The 17931-nt window shown below is 40.6% G+C and overlaps 1 protein-coding gene across 9 annotated transcripts in view; it reads left to right on the forward strand.

The window, feature by feature from the left end:
* ARHGAP26 (Rho GTPase activating protein 26) overlaps window positions 1-17931 on the forward strand; it is a 451541-nt gene that overhangs the window by 342805 nt on the left and 90805 nt on the right. For all 9 annotated transcript variants that reach the window (XM_045183872.2, XM_045183873.2, XM_045183874.2 and 6 more), the window contains one exon: window positions 4370-4529. In XM_045183872.2, the coding sequence (XP_045039807.2) occupies window positions 4370-4529 (160 nt within the window). The remainder of the gene's footprint in view (window positions 1-4369; window positions 4530-17931) is intronic.

The raw sequence follows: 17931 nt of genomic DNA on the forward strand, positions 1-17931 counted from the left end.
CTCAAAGTGAGAAGAAGAAAGGAAATAAAGATCAGAGCAGAAATAAACATAGTCTAAAAAAAATACAAAGATTAATGAAAGCAAGAGCTTGTTCTTTGAAAAGATAAACCACACTGGCAAACCTTTTAACAGATACATTAAGAGAAAAAGAGAAAGGACCCAAATAAATAAAATAAGAAATGAAAGAGGAGAAGTGACAACTGACACCAAAGAAATACAAAGTATTGTAAGAAAGTATTGCAAACAACTATATGTCAACAAATTGGAAAATCTCAATGAAATGGATAAATTCCTAGAAACATACAGTGTTCCAAAACTGAATTAAGAAGGATCAGAGAATCTGGACAAATTACAACTAGTGAAGGAGTAATCATAAAACTCCTAACAAACAAAAGTCCTGGACTGGGTAACTTCACAGGTGACTTTTACCAAACATTCAAAGAAGAATTAATACCTATCCTTCTCAAACTATTCCAGAAAATTCAAGAGGAGGGAAGACTCCAAAGCTGATCTTTAAAAAATTATATTATATTGATTATGTTATTACAGTTGTCTTGATTATCCCCCCCTTTGCCCCACCTCCACCCAGCACCCCCCACTCCCTCAGGCAACCCCCCACCATTGTTCATGTCCATGGGTCATGTGTATAAGTTCTTTGGCTACTCCATTTCCTATACTGTACTGCACATCCCCATGGCTATTCTTTAACTACTTATTTGTACTTCTTAATCCCCTCGCCTCTTCACCCATTCCCTCCTCCACAACCCCCTTCCATCTGGCAACCATCAAAACACTCTCTGTATCCATGATTCTGCCTCTGTTGTTCTTGTTTGCTTAGTTTGTATTTTAGGTTCATTTGTTCACAGATATGTATTTTTTGCCATTTTATTGTTCATAATTTTGATCTTTTTCTTAAATAAGTCTTTTTAACATTTCATATAGTAATGGTTTAGTGATAATGAACCCCTTTAGTTTTGTTTTTTCTTTTTTCATCAGAGAAGCTGTTTATCTGCCCTTTGATTCTAAATGATAGTTTTGCTGGGTAGAGAGCAATTTTGGCTGCTTTTCATGACTTTGAATATTTTTTGCTCATCTCTTCTACCCTGCAAAGTTTCTTTTCAGAAATCAGCTGATACATTAATCTAAAATAATACATGTACTCTTATGTTCATTGCAGCATTATTTACAATAGCCAAGATTTGGAAGCTGCCCAAGTTTCCACTGATAGATGAGTGGGTAAAAGAGCTATGGTACATTTACAAAATGGAAAACTACTCAGCCATAAAAGGAAGTAAATCTTACCCTTTGCAGCAGCATGGGTGGACTTGGAGAGTATTACGCTAAGTGAAATAAGCCCGTCAGACAAAGACAAATACCATATGATTTCATTCATATGAGCAAAATAAACAAACAGAATACAATCAGACTCATAGAGAAGAGACTGACAGCTGTTAGAGGGGAAGGGGGTTGTGGACTTGGTGAAAAAGGTGAAGGAAGCCCTGGCTGGTAAAGGGAGTATGGCTCAGTGGATTGAACACAGGCCTGTGAAGTGGAGGGTCTCAGGTTTGATTCCCGGTCAGGGCACCTGCCTGGGTTGAAGGCCAGATCCCCAGTTGAAGGTGTGTGAGAGGCAACTAATTGATATTTCCCTCCCTCTCTTTCTCCTTCCCTTCCTCTATCTCTAAAAATAAATAAATAAAATCTTAAAAAAAAAACAAAAAACAATGAAGGGATTAAACCAAGCAAAACCAAACCAAACCCACAACAACTCCTAAGATGCAAACAACAGTTTGGAAGGGGGATTAAGGAGGGAGGTAGAAGAGGGTAAAGGGGGTAAATGGTGACAGCAGGAGACTGGACTTTGGGTGATGAACACACAATGCAGTACACAGATGATGTGTTATAGAACTGTGCACCTGAAACCTATATAATTTTATTAACCAGTGCCACCACAATAAATTCAGTTAAAAGGTAAAAAAAAAGATGAGAAACCCAAAGCTTGGATGTATTGAGTCACTTGCCTAGATACCCAGAGCTGGGAATTGGCAGAGGCGACTTGGGAAAAGGTGTGGTATTTCTATAAGTTTGGGCTTTATGTTCAAAACAGTTGAGCCCACCAAGGGTTTATAATGATTATTATCAACACTCGAAAAATAGAAGCACTTCTGAACACTTTAGACATTGCATACACTGTTTTCATTATGTTCTCTCCCAACAACCAGTGAGGTGTGAGGCCATTGCAAACTTTCAGCAGAGGAATGTTGTCATCAGAGCGGAGTTTTAGACAGTAACTGGTGGTGGGCATGATGTGATACAGCTGAAACTAGGCACCTAGAGACTCTAGTCAGGGAGCCTAGTTAGGAGGCTATTGCTTGAGTCAGGGGGAGGGCTGAGAAGCATGATGGTGAAAAATGATCATCCTCCTAACCATATATTTTTATATTGGTCTGCAATTTAGAAGTGCTTTCATACATAAATAGCTTGTTGATTCATTTGCACAAGGGACTTTTGTGACAAGAGGGATAAGTCTACTGACTTAGTTCATCTGGGAGGGGAAATGTAAGGGCATGGAATTCACATCTGCACACAGGAGCAGCTTTTAAATTTGCATACTTGCTGGTTGAGGTGCAAAACCAAAGTCTTTCCCCTTTGTCAAGTAAGAATGTGACCATCTGCATTGAGGCTTTCAGACTAGAAATGTGATGCAGTTCTGGATAGACTGGAAAACTAGAAGGAATGCAAAAGTAAAAGTGCTTGTAAAATATTCTTACGTGGATCAGAAATGTGCCAGTGTATGAGTGGCAAATCTCCTTGCTGCAGGTGTTGCTTAGCAATCAAGAAGCAAATTGTCTTTCGAACTGGCCATGCCACAGTTAAAGTTTCATAGAGCTAACCACTCCCGCACCCCTATTTGAGGAGGAGATTTTAGGAAATTTCAGCCCTAGAAAATTATAGCAAAGTACACATCTGCTGATAAAATTGGTTGAGATAGTATTTCAGTAAAGGCTCAGTTTGAAAACCAACACTTCAGTCAGTAGAACCTTTTTTTCCCTCCTACAAAATAGAAGTATACAAGCAAAAACAGTGCAGGCATTTACAGCATTTTGTTAAAAAATACTCACTAGAAATAGCACTAAATGCTAGAGAGGTATGTCGGCAAATGGACATCTCTGCCCAGTTTCCCTCTAGTTTCTCATAATGAATAGTTTCCCTCTTCTAACAGGTGATTTAGGGAAGCCCCTAATATTTTCTCAACAATACTGAATGGACTTAACTTTTAACTTATTTGTTGTCAATAGGTAATTTGTATATTTTTATAAGCAGGGCCAACAAATGAATGATTAAGTTTTATGGCTAGGTCATGGTGGTCTGGGTGTAAAGTTCAGATACATGTTTTGAGTAGCTGCTTATCCAAAAATATGCATATGTATTTAGTAAGTTACTTGGACCCAGCTACTGCTGACCCTGTGTGTTTCTTAGCCTTTGAGTATAAATGACAATCTAAACACAGCCATATACATGTGTTTTTATTTCTGTTTATGCCACATGTTTCACTTACTGTAAACCACATGTTTCATGTGATGAGGCTTTAATACTCTGAGCCCAAAGTGCTGAATTTTTTGACTTCTTTTTAAGTACACAGATCTGCCCATTTAAAGAATGAAGTCTATTTTGTGCCTATAGTTGCAAATGTATTAAAGCCATCGAGTTTCTTTATTTGGTCCCGACTGGTGTAGCTCAGTGGATTGAGCTCGAGCCTGCAAACCAAAGGACCACCAGTTCGATTCCCAATCAGGGCCCATGCCTGGGTTGTAGGCCAGATCCCCAGTAGGGGGCACGTGAGAGGCAACCACACATTGATATTTCTCTCCTTCTCTTTCTTTCTCCCTTCCCTTCTTTCTAAAAATAAATAAATAAAATCTTTTTTTAAAAGAGTTTCTATATTTGAGCTAGAGAAAATGTTCTTGATCTCTGTGGTTTAAGCAGCAGCCACGTATAGAAGTTGTAACTAAGTGGGATTAGCAGTTACCTGGATTTGCAGAACAAGGATTTGGATGTGCAGAGGTTTGTAATTTGAAAAGTAGCTGCTCTGGTTGGTTGGTTGGTTGGTTAGGCAAAATGGAAATGATAAGGAGTGTCATATCCTGAGATAGCTAAATAGCCTGAACACTGAAGATTTCTGAAGCTTTGATAGATGAAAATAGGAGTAGAAAAATCTGAATTTGAACTCCAAGGATATCAGAAGGTATCCCAAGGTCTGGCTCCTTCTAGATGAGAAATCTCAAAAATAGGAAAGGTAGAGGGAAGTCAGCTGTCTTATTTGTACACTATTTCTCTCATTTGTGCCTTTTTTTCCCCTTTCTCCCAGTGTTGCTAAAAACCACAAGCAAAATTTGATGACAGTGGCAAACCTTGGCGTGGTGTTTGGACCCACCCTGCTGCGGCCTCAGGAAGAAACAGTAGCAGCCATCATGGATATCAAATTTCAGAACATTGTCATTGAGATCCTGATAGAAAATCATGAAAAGGTAGTATGGGTGTACTTGGTCGCTGTGAGTGAAGAATTTGCCTTGGGGGAGGCTGAGTTGGAACTGGCATTCAGTGGGGACCAGTGTTCACATTGCTGATGAGAACTCCGGTGGTGATGAAGTTGCTGATGGTGGTGGTGACAGCAGTGACGATAATCATCTCATGATGGCAGTGTGGCAGCAATGGTGGCTATGGTGGCAACAGCAGTAAACATTTATTGAGCTTTTATTCTGTACTGGGAACTGTGCTAAGTACTTTATATATGTTGTCTTTTTATCCTCACAACAATCTGATGAAGAAGATACTATTATTATGTCTCATTTTGAAGATGTCCTTTTCCCATTGTTTTGTAACTTTTGGTTGTCCTCTTACGAATTTATAACATTTTTTGATATTAGGGACATTGAACTATTTTCATTTGTGTTGCAAATATTTTTCATAATCTGTACTCTGCCTTTCAGTTTTATAAATGGTGTATTTTTTCTTTGTGTGTCTGTGTGGGTGTGTGTGGTCTGTCTCTTCCTTTGTGGCATTTTGGTCTTTCTTAAGAATATCTCCCTTACGTCTCATAATGAAGTATGTCAACACAGAGCTGCCCTTACAAAACGGGTAGGGGACATGATGGTTCACTCATCTGTCCCACTCCTAACAGCAAATCCCTATGAAGCTTCTCAGAAGCTCTGGGGTCCCCTAGAGCACCATTTGACAGCCACAGCTCTGGTGTCAAATAAAATGTGCTTCTTCTAAATAAAAACTGTACCTAGAATGGTGAGTTCATTGTGTAGGTAACCTGCAAAATAAATCTGGATCACTTATCACTACCTACACTAATAACACTCTCACATAAGCTACCATCATCCCCTGTCTGGATTTCTTTTTTTTTTTTAAAGATTTTATTTATTTATTTTTAGAGAGAGAAGGGAGGGAGAAAGAGAGGGAAAGAAACATCAGTGTGTGGTTGCCTCTCATGCACCCTGAACTGGGGGCGGGGTGTCTGGCCTGCAACCCAGGCACGTGCCCTGACTGGGAATTGAACAGTGACCCTTTGGTTCTCAGGTTGGCATTCAATCCACTGAGCCACACCAGCCAGGGCCTAATTTGCTTCCCTGTTCCCACCCTTGGCCTGCCTATTCTGATATCAGCCACCAGAATGAGAGTCGTTTAAATGTTAAGTGAAATCACATCAGTTGTCTGCTAAGAACTATCCAGTGGCTTTCCATTTCACCGAGGGAAAGAGCCCTTACAAGAGCCTAGAAGGTCCTACATGGTCTCTCTTCTTCCTCTGGTACTTATCTCATTCCCTTGGCTGCCTTGCTCTTCCTAACACATGGCATCCACTTGTACTGCAAGGCCTTTGCATTTGCTGTTCCGGTGTCTGAAACACTCTTCCTCCATATAACTACATGGCATGTTTCATCACCACTTTCAAGGCCTCCAAGTGAGTCCTACCTAGATCTCTGTATGTAAAATTGCAAGCAGTTCCAACCTCCAGCACTCCGCCTCCCCTTGACCCTGCTCTCTCTCTCTTCATAGCACTTACCACTTCCTAGCACACTCTATAATTTACACTGATTAGATGTATTGCCTTTCTGACCTCCACCAGAATGTATGCTTCATGAGAGCAGAAACATTTGTCTGTTTTGTTCACTGCTCTGTCCCCAGATCTCAGTAGGAACCCAGTGCATATGCGCTGGATGAATGAGCAGGCTCTTGAGGTAGCTGTCCTCCAGAAAGGCTCGCAGTGATCCTAGTCTTCTGATATTCACTCCCTTTTGCAGTTTCCTCCCATGTGAATAAGAGATCCCAGTATTGAACCCAATGTGATCAATAGGAATTGATCAGTGGGAATAGGTAAAAGTAATGGAGTATGACTTTGGAGACTAGTCACAAAGGACCTTGTATCATTGCCTTGGTCTCCGGACATGCTCACTCTGCTGGAAGCAAGCCCCCGTGTTGTGAGGCAGTCCCGTCACCCCATGGGGAGGAAGTGAGGCTTCCTGCCAGCAACCAGACCAACTTGCCAGACGTGGGAGTGAGCCACTTTGGAAGTGACTCCTCCAGCCCTGATCAAGCCTTCGCTTGACGCAGCCACAGCTGACATCTTCATTGCAACCTCATAAGAGACCTTGAGTCAGAACCACCGAGCTAAGCCTCTCCTGAATTCTTAATCCACAGAAGCAGGGAGTGAGTATGTTTTAAGCCACAAAGTTTTGGCCATAAGTTGTTATGGAGCATCAACAACCACTAAAGAACCTTGGAATACAAACTTTCACAAAGTAATAGCAGTATCCTGCAAAGTTGTGTAAGCGGCAGAGCCTCCCTCTTACATGATTAATATAGGAATATAGAAATAAAATTATTTGAAGAAATTATCTTCATTGTATCCCAAACTTCGGACCCCCTTCCAACCACCTCCCTCAAATATAGTAAATTTTGTATAGAAGAAGTTTCTTATGTGTGATAAAAATGAACTAGTAAAAAGGGAAAATAATCAAACAGCAATTAATAATATGGTTTCTAAAAACAAATCACTTGGATTCAGATCTGCTACGTCTTAGTAGCTGTGTGACCTTGAGCAGATTGCTTAATCTCTCTATGCTTATTTTTAAAAAAGTACTCTTATAAAGAACAAACTGACAGTAACCAGAGGGGAGGGTGGAGGAGGATATGGGGAAAAGAAAGGGAAGGGTTGTCAAGGAACAGTGTCAAGGACCCATGGACAAAGAAGCCAAAGAGAGGAAGTATTAAGGATGGGAGGTGGGGGAAAGTGGTGGTGGGAAAATGGAGGCAACTGTACTCGAACAACAATTTAAAAAAGAAGTACTTTTAGTATAGTCTAACTGCTGTAACAAACAGCCCCAAATATCAAGTGACTCCAGACAGAAGCTGATCTCTTGTTCACATAACAGCTCGCTGCAGGTATACAGAGGGTGGCGTCTTGTTCAGTGAGTGATTCAGCAACCCAGGTTCCTCCCATCTTGTAGCTCTGCCTCCTGCTTTGCAGATCTCTACCATCAGACATTTGGTGGAAGAAATGAGAACATGAGAGATTGGGTAAGTTTGTGTGGACCAAGCCTAGAGTATGCTTTTCTTATTTTCTTCTATATTCCATTGGCTGGAATTCATTTACATGCCCACATCGAACTTCAAGTCACAAAAGACCTTGTAACATTGCCTTGGTCTCCGGACATGCTCACCCTGCTGGAAGCAAGCCCCCGTGTTGTGCGGCAGTCTCGTCACCCAGTGGGGAGGAAGTGAGGCTGGGAAAGCAGCGTAACTGTACTCAGAGGAGAGGAGAGCAAGTTTGGTGACCATCTCGCCATTATGCCACTTTCCTTCAACTGGTTTGTTGTGAGGATTAAATAAGATGATTTATGCAAAGAACGTATTCAAGAATCTGGCAGGTAGTAAGGTTCAGTAAGTGTAAACCATTGTTTTTAGCAGTCTCAACAGAATTTTCTGAAAATAGCCCACATCCATCCCCGAATGTCACATGTGCCCCTCTCCCAAAATAGTACACTTTATCACTTAACCTTTTCTTAAGTAAAATAGTATTAAATGTTAAGGAGTAAGTGTTTGATTATGTTTCCTGTCCCTAAAAGAACATATTTGAGCTTCTAGCAAGGAATCTGATGGCTTTTGAACTGTAACTGTTTTTGGTGTCCTCAGGCCTTGAAAGCTAGAAAACACATTTGAAAGTAGCATGACAGAAAAAGGGCCGGATACTGCTAATAACAATATTGAAACTTGGGTAAACAAGCAGCCATCCTGCCTTGGGCACAAATTATAGAAATAGAAATGAAATATGAAATGCACGGCCAGGCCTGTGAGTATACGGGCAAGGACTGGTGAGAATACTCATCTAGTTGGGTGAATTGTACATTCCGTGACTGCCTGCTGTGGACTTGGTGCGGTGCGTATTAAGAGTATTGCAGCGCTTCACTTTATGTTCTTTTTCATTAGTCTGTGCGAGAGAGTGGGGTGAATCACAGTGAGATTTATATTCCTGTGGAAACCAACAAAGGAGTGTGAGTGAAAACATTCCTGGGCTGAGGGCCTCCAGTCCTGAGGCAGCTAGCGCACCCCTTTAATAGAAGTTTTTAATCTGGTGTCCATGATGTACCAAAGTTATATGCGAGACCTGTATATGTGTACATTATCCTGGGGAGAGCATCCTTAATATTAATCAGGTTTGTCTCTGTGGTAAAAAAACAACTGAAAATAAGGCAGCATGGCTCCATTTTAAATATAACTTCAGGCCTCATGTGGTATAAAGTGAGCAGGTGCTGCCTTGGCCTCCTTTGGAAGCTTGTGATGTTTACCTCCCAGGGAGCCCAAGCATCCACGGCCATCCTCTGCTGCTGACTTTCTGAGGACAGTGCTTTGGATTTCCTGCCAATAAAACTTAACTTCAGCCATCAAATACAGAGCATGTTTATGTCCTCAGATGAATAACGTCAGAGATTTGTTTTGTAAAATCCATAGTACGGCAAGCCTAGGTAACAGTGTTTAATGAGCATTCCTTTTGCCTTGGCTATAACTTTCTAGGAGCATACATACACAAATGTACTGGAGTGACAAGTTTTCCATCTTTAGTGTCAGAAGTTCACCAAAATTCTGAAACCCCACTTGAAGAAATGCTTCCCAGCAGCATCTTTTCATCCCTCCCCCGCAGAAGCATGTGATAGCATATGTCCTCTTGCTTGCAACAAGCCCTGACACAGGTGTTAAGTATATGTCCGCCACAGTTACTGGCATAATATTTTCTCATGTTGGTAACAATGTTTTATATAAGGTATTTACTCTGTGCCTTGCAATAAAATTGGGAGAGACCCAGGAATAAGTAGAACACCATACTGAAAGGGGGTGTAGAAACCCAGGCACGTAAGCATTGGAGAGAGAGAGAGAATATGAATGAGAATGAATTATAAGATGCCTATTTCAGTTGTCTATTGCTGCATAACAAATCATGTCCAAACCTAGTGATTTGAAACAGCAGTAATATTTTGCTTACAACTCTGGAGAGGGCTTGTGTGTGTCCCTTATGGTATCAGCTGCTGGTGTCTGAGTATGACTAGAGGATCCACGATGACCTTACTCCACACATCTGGGACTTCATAGTAGCTGTTGGCTGGGGCATCTTTTGGTTTTTTTCTTCTTAAATTTTATATTGTACTTTTTCCCATTACCATTTATCCCCTTTATATTCCCGTCTCCCCCCACCCCCGCATAATCACCACACTGTTGTCTATGTCTATGGGTCCTTTTTCTTTTTTGCTAGATCCCTCCACCCCCTAACCTCCTCCTATCCCAGAGCTGTCATCTGCTATCCATCTATGAGTCTGTCTCTATTTTCCTTGTTTGTTCAGTTTGTTCATTAGATTCCACATATGAGTGAAATCAGATGGTATTTGTCTTTCTCTGACTGGCTTATTTCACTTCGCATAATGTTCTCCAGGTCCATCCATGCTGTCACAAAGTGTAAAATTTTCTTTTTTACAGCCGAGTAATATTTCATTGTGTACATGTCCCATAGTTGTTTTATCAACTCATCTACTGATGGGCATTTGGGCTGCTTCCAAATCTTGGCAATTGTTGTAATGAACATAGGGGTGCTTATAATCTTTCAAATTAGTGTTTTGAGTTTCTTCAGGTAAATTCCCAGAAGTGGAATTGCTGGGTCATAAGGCAGTTCCATTTCTGATTTTTTGAGGTATCTTCATACTGCTTTCCACAGTGGCTGCACCAGTCTGCATTCCCACCAACAGTGCAAAAGGGTTCTCCACATCCTCACCAGCACTTGTTATTTGTTGATTTATTGATGAGAGCCATTCCAGCTGGAGTGAGGTGGTATCGCATTGTGGTTTTAATTTGCATTTCTCTTGATCCTCCTCCACATAGCCTCTCTTCTCTCCATGTGATTGCTCATCATTGCAGTAGTCTTGGTCAGACTTCCCAGAGAGCAGGCAAACAGAAGCTGCATGTCTTCTTAAGGCCCTAAGCTTAGAACAAGTGTCACTTCAGTCACATTGACGTTTGAAAAAGAGGGCCAGGGGGATACATACTAGCCAGAAAATTCAGATTCTTTTACTTGATAAAACATCTTTTTTTAAGAGCAGGAAAAGGGCTTCAGTGTTTTAACTAAACACAGAAGCATAGGGTGGTTTCTCTTTCTCTCCATCCTTCCCTCCTGCTCTCTTTGCTCTCTGCTCCTTGTTTACTAAGGACCAACACCAGACGTTCAGCCCTAAGGGTTAGAACTGAGCATGTGCCAATTATGTTGTCACTGGTGCATCCTATACACCCTCCAGACACTGTGTCCTCTGTGTCCAGAAACATCCCCTGCTGAGCATCTCCTTTCACAGAAATCCCACCTGTATCTCCTTCCTCGGAACCTTAGTGATCCACACAGACCTCTAGCTGGTCAGATTAAGCATGCTAACCACATACCTCCCTGGTCATCGATGCTCCAGAAATCGTCCTTCATTTCCCCCAACAGACTGGGGAAGGGGAGAAATGTCTGAAACAGTTGTAGGAAATAAACATCCCAGTGTAAGTGGAGGCAGAGAGGAAAAAGCCAGAAGATAGGGTATTATGTTTGTGGACTCATGGTGATTTTTCTTTTTCCATGTTAGTAATACATACTGATTTATTTACTCAGGTGAAGGTACTGGACCTTTTTAATGTACATAGTCTAGAAGTAATGACATTAATTGTAGTAATGGTTATATTTTACTGATAGCTTACTATTCTCAATGTATTGTGTGCTAAGCAGCTTTATATCCATCATCTTGTTTCATTTTTTTAAAAGATTTTATTTATTTATTTTTAGAGAGAGGGGAAGGGAGGGAGAAAGAGAGGGAGAGAAACATCAACCTAAGGATGTGCCCTAACTGGGAATTGAACTGGCGACCCTTTGGTTTTTAGGCTAGCACTCAATCCACTGAGACACACCAGCAAGGGCTCGTTTATTTTCATAGCAGTATTGTAAGGTCAGTACTTTTAACTCTGTTTTACAAATTGTGAACCTAAAGTACAGAGAGTTTAAAAAATGTCTTGGTGGAGAGGAACAAGGGTTGAACTTAGGACTGCTTTCACAAGCCAAGGTATTAAAATCTAGTTAATCTCTAATACAAGAAATGTATATTGAGCATCACTATTGTCCAAATGTAAATAAGATGGAATCTTTTTCTCCAATGGTCTCCTGTTTTATCAGGCTATAACTAGCCATAATACAGTGTGCTAAGTGACACTCAGTAATATGAATAAAGTGTATGGCAAACTGAGGAGAAATATTTAATTCCACTTGTATGGACTCTGACAGATAAATAGATGTTTTCTAGGCAGAGAAAGAGTGGAGACAGGAGCCTTCCTGGGGAACATTAATCAGTTAATCAGCATGTATCAATTCGTGTGGATTAAAATGACACGGCTGTGACAGAACTGTGGGTTATATGTTAGCCAGTGGTAGGAGGTGATGCCCGACAGCTGGACTTAGCCCATTTGTCAAGGGTCTTGAAAGCTGGGGAAATGGAAGTGCCCAGAGGATTCCAAGTAGAAGGGTAAAATGATCATATATCAGCTAGAGAAAAATTCTAGGAATCTGAACCAAATTGACTCCTATCCCTCAGATCAAAATCACTCGTTAACTAATAGCAAAACAGTAGAGTTGACCACACTGTTGTAAACTTGTGGAGATACATACATATATATATATGTATGTATATATATATGTATGTATCTCCACAAGAGAGTATATCCTCTGACCCATAGCCTTGACTTTATTAGAGGGTAGGGATAGCTCGGAATGGTTCTCCTGGCCAGACTTCCTAAAGGGAACTATTAGGTCATGGCATCATTTCCCATCAAGGACTCCTACCTTGGGCTGTACTTAGGTTATATGAGATTTAAAGAACAGACTTGAGAGTCTGCCTTTTTACCAGTAGTCAGGTTTCAGAGTTTGAAGTTCAAAGTGCAAAGATTTTGGCTCTTTCCATGCTTGTTTTAAGGTAATGATCAGTTATTTAAAATTTCCCTTTCTGTACGGAGAATATCTTTCCCCAACTGGCAGCTAATCACCCTGAGTCTTAAAACATAAAGTATGCCAAACTTGGGCTTTTAGTGGAAGTTACCAGTATTTATATGCTTCTAGTTAAGATTTTAAACAAAATATTGAATGCTGTATTGTTCAAGATATCCCAAAGCCCAGAAATTCTATTTCTTAGAAGGATTTCCTTTTATAAAAGTTAATTTGCCAATGACTCTGAAAGATTTGGGTATCTAGGAAAAAACAATGCTAATCAAGAAAACATATGGCTTTCTTTTCATAGTTTAGGTTAAACATGAAATCTCAGATTAATATATGTGTGTGAATGTGTGTCTTACATCTTCCTGTTGAGTTCTGCCATTTGATAGCAGGATTGGACCTACTTATTTTGTAACAATCCATGATACTTCTTTCAGCTGTGGGACTCAGAAGGGTTTCTGAACATGAAGCAGGGTGTGGATGTCCGTACATGCCCCTGTACCCCACCTGCTTTTATCAGTATTGCCCCTTTTAATGCTTATTGATGTTTTACAAAATTAATTATCATGTTCTTTTCCTGGTCCATCACTTTGCTTTGGAAGAGGTAGGAGTGTTGATCTTTGAGCTGTTACTTTTTAGAAGTGCCCAAAGATCAGCACTCTTTTTGAATATATGTTAATTTTTAATATGTCAAAGAGAAGAGTGACCCCACTTAATACCTAAGATAAGCACCAAATCCTAAGCAGCCTGCATTTCCATTAAAACGGGAGTGTCTTCAAATGCAGTTGTTGTGATTAGAGTTGATTTGGGCGCACCAAACTGCTTTGATCTGCTTTTACCAAAATGTTGGCAGCTTTGAAATCCGTTAACACCAGTGTTGGAGTTTATGTACAAAATGTACATCAGTTAATAAAATGCAAGTGATTTGAACAGTTTCCGGCAACTGACAGTTGTTTGGCAGTTGTATTTTAGTTCCTTGATATTTCAAGCAGCTGTTGATAGGCAAAATTAGTGGTAGTAATAATAATGAGGATGATGAATATGATGATGATGATGATGATGATGATGTATTGGCTTTACTGTTGGGTTAGCCAAAAAGTCTGTTTAGTTTTTTCTGTAAAATAAAAGATACATTTTTTTTATTTTCACCAATAACTTTATTGATTTGGACATTTTGAGTTTGTTGGCTATCTCCCATTATTGGCTTCCAGTGGGTAGAGGCCAGGGGTGCTGCTAAACATCTTCCAATGCATAAGATAGCGAGCCCCACAGCAAAGAATTATTTGGCCAAAATGTCAATAGTACCAGTTTTGCAAACTTGTTTTGACACGTTCATTCAGTCACAGCACCTTCTCCGTACACTGCACAAATCTTTTTTTGTGTGTTTCAATTATGCTTTTACCTTTCTTAAAATAATAAAGCATAATACGCTGAAAATGTTGAGCATTTTCTTCCATGTTCGATATTTAAAATGGATGCACAAAAATTCACCAAATTTGATGTTTTTTTTAAATGCACACTGATATGACAGCTGTCACAATACAATCTAACAAAATTGTTCCAAATGAAGTTAAAGACAGCTAAGCACTACTAGAGCCATGTTATAGAAAAAAACTAAACAAAAGTTTTGGCCAACCCAATACATTGAGGTAATCCCTGGTATTGTTGTCTGTTTGGGAAGCTGCTCTTGTATCTTTTGGTCATGGCTTTTTTCCTTTGTTTGTTGATTTTTATTTTTGGTTACCTTTCTTTCTATTGGTTCCTGAGTACACTGTGTTCGGTCCTGTGCATGGTAGGGTTAGAAGTGAGCTAGGTTGACTTGTATGCTGGGGTGGAGTGCTTCTGTCCTAGGCCTGTTTCCCCTTTGTAGTGTCAAGTGCTGTGCAGGTTACTCTTCACGAATGAGATGAAGTCGTGCATCTGAACATGTGTTCCCCTCAATAAGCCGATCACAGATAACTGATCATTGTTTGAACTGCGAAGCTCCTTTAATGTTATTCACATAGAAACGGAGTTTTGTTATATTTTACCCTATTCTTTTCTGTCAACAAAGATAACAGGAAATAGAGTCTTTCTGGAGATAGGAAAAATCACAGCATCCCATGGATTACCCAGACCATTTAACAAATGCACTTGTTCGTTTTGAGGGATTTTTAATAAAACTCCCCAAACTACTTTCCAAATTAATGGTTCCTGTGCCAAAATGCTGATATCAATAGGACATCAGACTTCCAGCTGTCCTTAAAAACCCTCTGTGTAGCTGTAGCCTCTGCATTTGGCTTCTTAACTGTTGCAGTAAATGAGCCCTGCTACGACCGGCCTGGCTTTCCAAGTGGAAAGGCGCTGGGGTTATGGCTCTCATGCCCTAAGCAGTCTTCCAACCCAGTCTTTCATGAGAAAGAACAGACAGTGAGTCCTGCTCAGTAGCTCTAAGCCTCCACTCCCAAAGCAGACATTCTTTAGATTAAACAAGCCCATACTTGTTATTACCCATTATTACTTGGGACCCTGCTGCTTCAGTGTCTTAAGAAAATGCCCAGTCTCTTCTTATAGAAGCCTTTCTGTTTTGTTTTTTACTGCCAGACCTCTGGTGTTGATTTATTGTCTCAGAACTATTTCACAGTTATAGACCAGGAACTCTTCACCATGACCTAATTTTCCTCCCATAAAAATGACAGCGTGTAATAAAGAGTATGCCGCATACATTACAGGGAGGTTCCCATCCTTGTAAATTGTAAGAGCACATGATGGATAGGGTTGGACAAGGTGTAAAATGTGTATGTGACATGTCAAAGAGAAAATTCCACAAGTGTCAGTGGTCTACAATGGCAAGGTGGGCCCGGGGCGGGGGAGGCCAGTGAAATTTGAATTTTGTAGGCAATGCAAGGGAAAAAGAGCAGCAAATTCTAACATTGCTGTAAGCAGTTACGATCAATGTTTTGCAAAGAGCAGTAATTAAATTTGCACTTATAAATTAAATCCTGATGTCCCGACTGCAAATAATTCATTGTTGAGTCTCCAGTTATTTCCCTTCTTGTGCTTTTTTATTGAATGCAGTAATGTCTCTTGAACACTGAGCATCACATTGTGTTAGGTGCTTCAGTCCTCACCACAGTCCTGGGGGTGTTTACAGAGGAGGCATCTGAAGGTCAGTTATGTAACTTGCGCAAAGTCACAAAGCTAGTAAGTGATAAAGTCAGATCTGCCAGACTCCAAAACTTACGATCTTTCCATTTTGTCTTCTGTCTCTCAAATTAATAATTGACATAAAGACCACAAGTGGTTAAGATCCAGAAAGTCAAGCTAAGTCCTAGTCATCTGTGTTCATCTGTGTGACCTAGGACTAATCAGTTACTCTCACTGAGTCTCAGTTTCCTCACCTATAAGATGGCAAGAGTAATAATGTCTCCCTTGTAGGGCGGTTGTGAGTAAAATGATGAGATGACCCATGTAAATAACTTAAGATGATAAGCACTCAAATAATTTTGTCTGTTTCTATTGTCATTTATACCACCACTATCTCCTGCCTGATCTCTTCCAGGGTCTGTGCTATGGTTAGGTGTATCACCATCTCAATAGCTCTGCAAGGCAGGTGTCAGATCCCCGTTTGCACAAGGGAACTAGGCTCAGAGCAGTTAAGGATCTTGCCCAAATCGTTCCAAAACTTGTCTTGCTCCAAACCTCTCTGCTTTCTACTCAGTGAATGACTGTAAATTCCTATCCTGTCTATTTTGTGGTGATGCGGGTGGCAGTGACGGTAAGGGCAGTGCGGCTGTAGTTCTCGCCCACTGAATACGCAGAGCGAGGACTCAGCCACCCCCACCACTCTGCTGCCAGGCTTCTAGGAAATCGTAGCTTGGTATTTATGGGTCTGCTAATTCCATGTATAGGATGCTTGAAATTGGGGGTACTTGGAAGAGTTATCCAGAGTTGTATTTTTATTTTATAGTCTTATTCCCCAGTAGCTTCTAGAAGGTTTGCAGTCTTACTAATAATTTATTTTGAAGGCATTCCTGGCTAAGTCAGAATTAATTTGTAGGTTTGGGCAGACTTAACAAGACACTTAAGGCATTGAACAGATCCCCGCGCCCCACCTTCTGTGTTAGTTGGGAAAGTCAGTGTGAAATGAGTAGATTGTCCCAGCCACGTGGTAGAGACCCATAACCCTATTTCTCATAGGTTGGATGAGCGCCCTTCCATTGCTCAGCAGGCGTATCTGCTGATTCTTCCCAAAAGAATGAAGGAAACTTCATTTGATTCTTTTGAAATTATCTCTTCCAAACAAAATAGGATTGGAATAACTAAATAAAATTGTGAATAATTTAGATTCTCAACAGAATTCCAATTGGAGCTTTTAGTACAAAGGCAAACCTCTTGGCGAGGCTAGAAGGTGGCTAGACAATAAGCAGCCTTTAAACGACTTACATGTGTTCAAGTTTCAAATTTAAATAAAAACAGTAATTTGGGGAACGATTTCCCAGACTCTTTGATGAAAGTTCATTTCGCCTGCTCTGACTTAGTCTGACTTACAAAGGTAACTTTGCATTTTGGAAAACCTGTGTCATAACAGTGGTGACAGTCCAGTGTCTGGCACTTCCTATCCTGTAGCACGCTCACTTGCACACCATTGTGTTTATCCTGAGAATGACCCTGTCAGAGCTCTTCAGAAGGTGGTGCCTGACTCATGGTGAAGAGAGCTGGCCTTCAGGTCTTTAGTACTCCCCGTGTTGAAAATCTCCCTCTAGAAGTTTATCCTAAATCTAGAGATTTACTCTAAAATTTACTCTAGAATGCTCTCATAGTTTTCCCTTAGATGAAACAGCCAAGGGAATGAAATTCTCATGTGTTCTCATGTCTCTTGCTGGTCGGCTGTGTGTAAACATAATTTTTCATGCCTCTGTCTAAATCCATGGTCCTTCCTCACAGCTTACTCTTCTTTGTTTCTCCAGCATCTACGAAAGTTTTTAGGGAAAAGCAAAATGCTCACATTTTTGGTGTCAGTTGAAATTAAACATCATCTTTTTTCCCATTGTAGTTGGTGAGGATCTCATTTTCAGTAACTCATTTGGAAAATAGACACAAAACCTGGGTGACCCCAGCCATAAGGGGGTGGAGGTCTATCACTGAGTCTGAATTCATTTCAAATGTGTTTAGGTAGGCATTGCTGAATGTGCTGCGCTTGAGGCCAGAGGCAGAAGGGTTCTGAGAGACACCGCTGTTTGTTGGAATCCATACTTGTGGGTTTAGGGGCACTGGCCTCTGTACATAAAGGCTGGCTAGAGAAGATGAGCTGCACGAGTAATGACTGCTGAGGACTGGTGAATGTATGTGGGTGTTAGAAAATTCAGCCCTAGGGTTCTTGTCCCAACCCTCTT

This window comes from Desmodus rotundus, chromosome 10 (assembly GCF_022682495.2).
Source record: "Desmodus rotundus isolate HL8 chromosome 10, HLdesRot8A.1, whole genome shotgun sequence".
NCBI lineage: Eukaryota > Metazoa > Chordata > Mammalia > Chiroptera > Phyllostomidae > Desmodus > Desmodus rotundus.